This window comes from Echinops telfairi, unplaced genomic scaffold, assembly GCF_000313985.2.
Source record: "Echinops telfairi isolate 266 unplaced genomic scaffold, ASM31398v2 ScPeMD7_28;HRSCAF=97, whole genome shotgun sequence".
NCBI lineage: Eukaryota > Metazoa > Chordata > Mammalia > Afrosoricida > Tenrecidae > Echinops > Echinops telfairi.
The window spans coordinates 3,434,497-3,437,498 of record NW_022103925.1 but is presented as its reverse complement, the minus strand read 5'-3'; the positions used below and the strand labels follow the sequence as shown (position 1 = coordinate 3,437,498).

The 3,002-nt window shown below is 60.1% G+C and overlaps 1 protein-coding gene across 3 annotated transcripts in view; it reads left to right on the top strand.

Annotated features, from left to right (window-relative positions):
* The first annotated feature begins 583 nt into the window (after positions 1 to 583).
* Positions 584 to 3,002, top strand: part of MAEA (macrophage erythroblast attacher, E3 ubiquitin ligase) — a 12,510-nt gene continuing 10,091 nt past the window's right edge. For 2 of the 3 annotated variants that reach the window (XM_013007840.2, XM_045289442.1), the window contains exon 1: positions 2,227 to 2,432. In XM_013007840.2, the coding sequence (XP_012863294.1) occupies positions 2,325 to 2,432 (108 nt within the window). In that variant the 5' untranslated portion in view covers positions 2,227 to 2,324. Of the gene's footprint in view, positions 2,433 to 3,002 lie in introns of all 3 variants that reach the window. The other variant, XM_004715075.2, reaches the window with a different exon arrangement.

Sequence of the window (3,002 nt, the reverse complement as noted above, 5' to 3'; positions counted from 1 at the left end):
GCACAGCCTCATTATGCAAGATAGCCAGGAAGTAAGAAGCATGGCGCGTGTCTGCCCTTGGTCTTCAGCTGTGTGTGTTGGTGCTCTGAACTAGCCAGTGTGAGAACATGGTCATGGGAGTGGAGCAGACGGCCTTGCTGCACGGAGTGCTACCAGGCACTGGTTGGGCTGCTCCTCCGGCCATGTCAGCACAGCCAGGGCTGGTCTGGGTGGTTTTAGAGGGCGCTGGCCGGCCAGGCCTTGTGTGTGTGGAAGCTGGAGCCCCTCGATGCAGTGTGTTCTTGTTGGGCGTGGGGCCCAGGTCCTGGGCTCTGATGCCTCTCCAGGGAATTACCTAGTGTCTGCACTCGGGTTTAAGACGTCAAATGCTGAAAGGCTGTAGAGCTGGACCCTTCCTCTGACCACTTGCATCTCTGTAGGCGTCGCCAGTAAGTACTCCTTGGGGTCCGAGTGATCCCAGCTTACCGTGTCCCTCTAGGACAGGGCAAGGAGCCCTGGTTGTGTCCTGGCCGCATGCTGAGCTGCAATCCACACAGTCAGCAGTTGGGAACCACATGGAAGCCCCCCAGCCCCGCGGGGCCGCGATGAGTCAGCATTGACTCGGCAGTGAGTCACAGGGCAGAGGAGAACCACCCCTGGGGGCGCAGGCACCAGCTGCCCCATGGCTCTTCCGCAGACCACTGGCCATCTCCACTGGCAGCCAAGCTAGGACATTTTTGTGTCTTGGTGGTTTTTACTTGCTTTCATTTGGCTTTTTTTTTTCCTTCTTGGAAATGAGTTTGGACCTCCGTGAAAGTATTGTAGAGCTGGGACAGAGCCCCGTGTCCCCCAGCCTCAGCGAGCTCAGCGTGTGGGCTGTGGTGTGGTTCCCAAAGCGGGGGTTGGCCCTGGGACTCCAAGGTGTGAGTTGACACCGGCATCCGGCCAGCCTCTGGAAGCATCGCCCCTTCTTGTCGCCCGAACCATTTAAGCTGACCGCGAGCCAGAGCCTCCGATGCAGCCAAAGGGACACTGGACCCTGGCAGTACCTGGAGCACTGTGCAGTGGTTAATGCGGCCTTCTCTGGGCTGAGGGTGACTCTGGGAGTGGCTCCCTGCCACGGTGATGGTCCTGTGTGGCCATGCTGGACCAGGCGTGACTGAAGACCAAGGCATGCTGTGTTACTGCTGCCCTCAGAAGCCTCGTCTGGGACACACTGGGGTGTGGCCAGGAGAGCCGAGCGTCGGTGCGCAGCACAGGTGTTCCAGACACACCAGCATGCCCTTTTGTGTGCACCCGTGTGAGTCCCCGCTTTAACATCCGCTTCCAGTTGCTGAAGAGACATCGCTGGGGTGCTGCATGCGTAGGTTCTTCATGTCTGTGGTAGTCGCCAGGCCATCTCCCTTCCTGACCGCCGCCTGGAGCAGTGGTCCTAGTCCTGGGAGAGGGACCTGAGACCTCAGGGGCATGTGGAAGAGGAAGCTGTGGGCAGACAAGCATGCTCGCTGGTGGAGCATGGCCTGTCTGCGGACGTCCCGCCAGCTAGCCAGCCAGCCTGGGGTGCAGGCAGTATGTCAGGACCATGTCGGCACAGTGGTGGGTCCGTGGTCGCCTCGGGAGGCTCGCTCAAAGGGCAGAGAAGAAATGCCGAGCTTGACGCTGCCTTGGTTTTACGTGGCTAGCTCTTCCACAGTACCGAGGGTAAAGGTAAGTACTGTCTCCCTGAGGATTGAACAGGCCCTTGTCATGGCACCAGTGGGTTTCCAAATCCCTCTCCCCATAACTGCCAAACCATTGCCTCCTTCTAGTTGATTCTGACGTTGAGGGATGCTAGAAGGGCCGCACGGAGCAGCCGGGGTTCTGTAGGCTCCTGTGCAGAACCGTGGCCGCGCCTTCCTCCCGCCTGACTTGTGGTTGGTAGCTGAGTGCTTGGCAGCACCACTAGGGCTCCCGATGTCACTGGCAGTCCTTAACCCCAGTGTTGTCTCCTTGGCAGCGCCCACCTGGTTTTGCCTACACTGCTCTGCTGAGTGCAGCTTTTATTGCCGCCTCCATCTCCGGCACTGGTGGTGGTTCTACAGGGCAGGGACTTGGCATCTGTTCTCTCCCCTGTCTGCCCATGCAGGCCCAAGGCTCGGCCTCCGTTTACTGCCATCCTGCGTGTGCCCGGTCGAGTTCCACAGGAGACATGTTGTTGACAGAGCAGACCCGCTCTCCTGTGGGGCACATGTTGGTGAGAGATTCTTAGCAGCCTCTGGTGTCTCCTCCAGGTGCCCTACGAAACCCTGAATAAGCGCTTCCGAGCTGCCCAGAAGAACATCGACCGAGAGACGAGCCACGTCACCATGGTGGTAGCCGAGCTGGAGAAGACCCTGAGCAGCTGCCCTGCCGTGGACTCGGTGGTCAGCCTCCTGGACGGCGTGGTGGAGAAGCTTGGTGTCCTCAAGAGGAAGGTGAGCGGTGTGCAGGCCATGGCACTGGGGCCCCAGCTGGTTTTGTGAAACACCGCTGCTCCCAGACGGGCTGTGGAAGGAAGATCAGTGGGCATGAGGCGACCAGGTGGCAGATGACCCCGTTCCTCAGCCTTTGCTGGAGCCCAAGGGACTGGGGGTGGGGGGTGAGCCCTGGGAGCCAGGCCTGGCCAGAGTCCTCACAGGCTCTTCCCCCTGGGACAGAGTGTCAGGATGTCCTGGACCCTGGGTGTAAAAGCTGGTTGAGGCCCGCCAGGGAGCATGCTGTAGCAGAGGGCTCCTTTGCCCGGATGGAATCCACAGCGCTACTTTGCTGCTTGGCATCCCTGGGAGGAGAGCTGCACAATTTGTCTAGGGCCCTAGTCCCCGCCCCCCGGAGCTCTGGTGGCACAGTGGTTATACACTGGGCTGTTGACCACAAGGTGCACACTGCGAACCCCCCCACCTGCTGCTCGGGAGTAAAACGGGGCCGATCTGTGGGTGAGCGTGGTCTGGTTTGGCGTGAGTCTCCCTGGTGGTTCAGTGGTTAGGGAGCTCAGTGCTGAAGGTAGC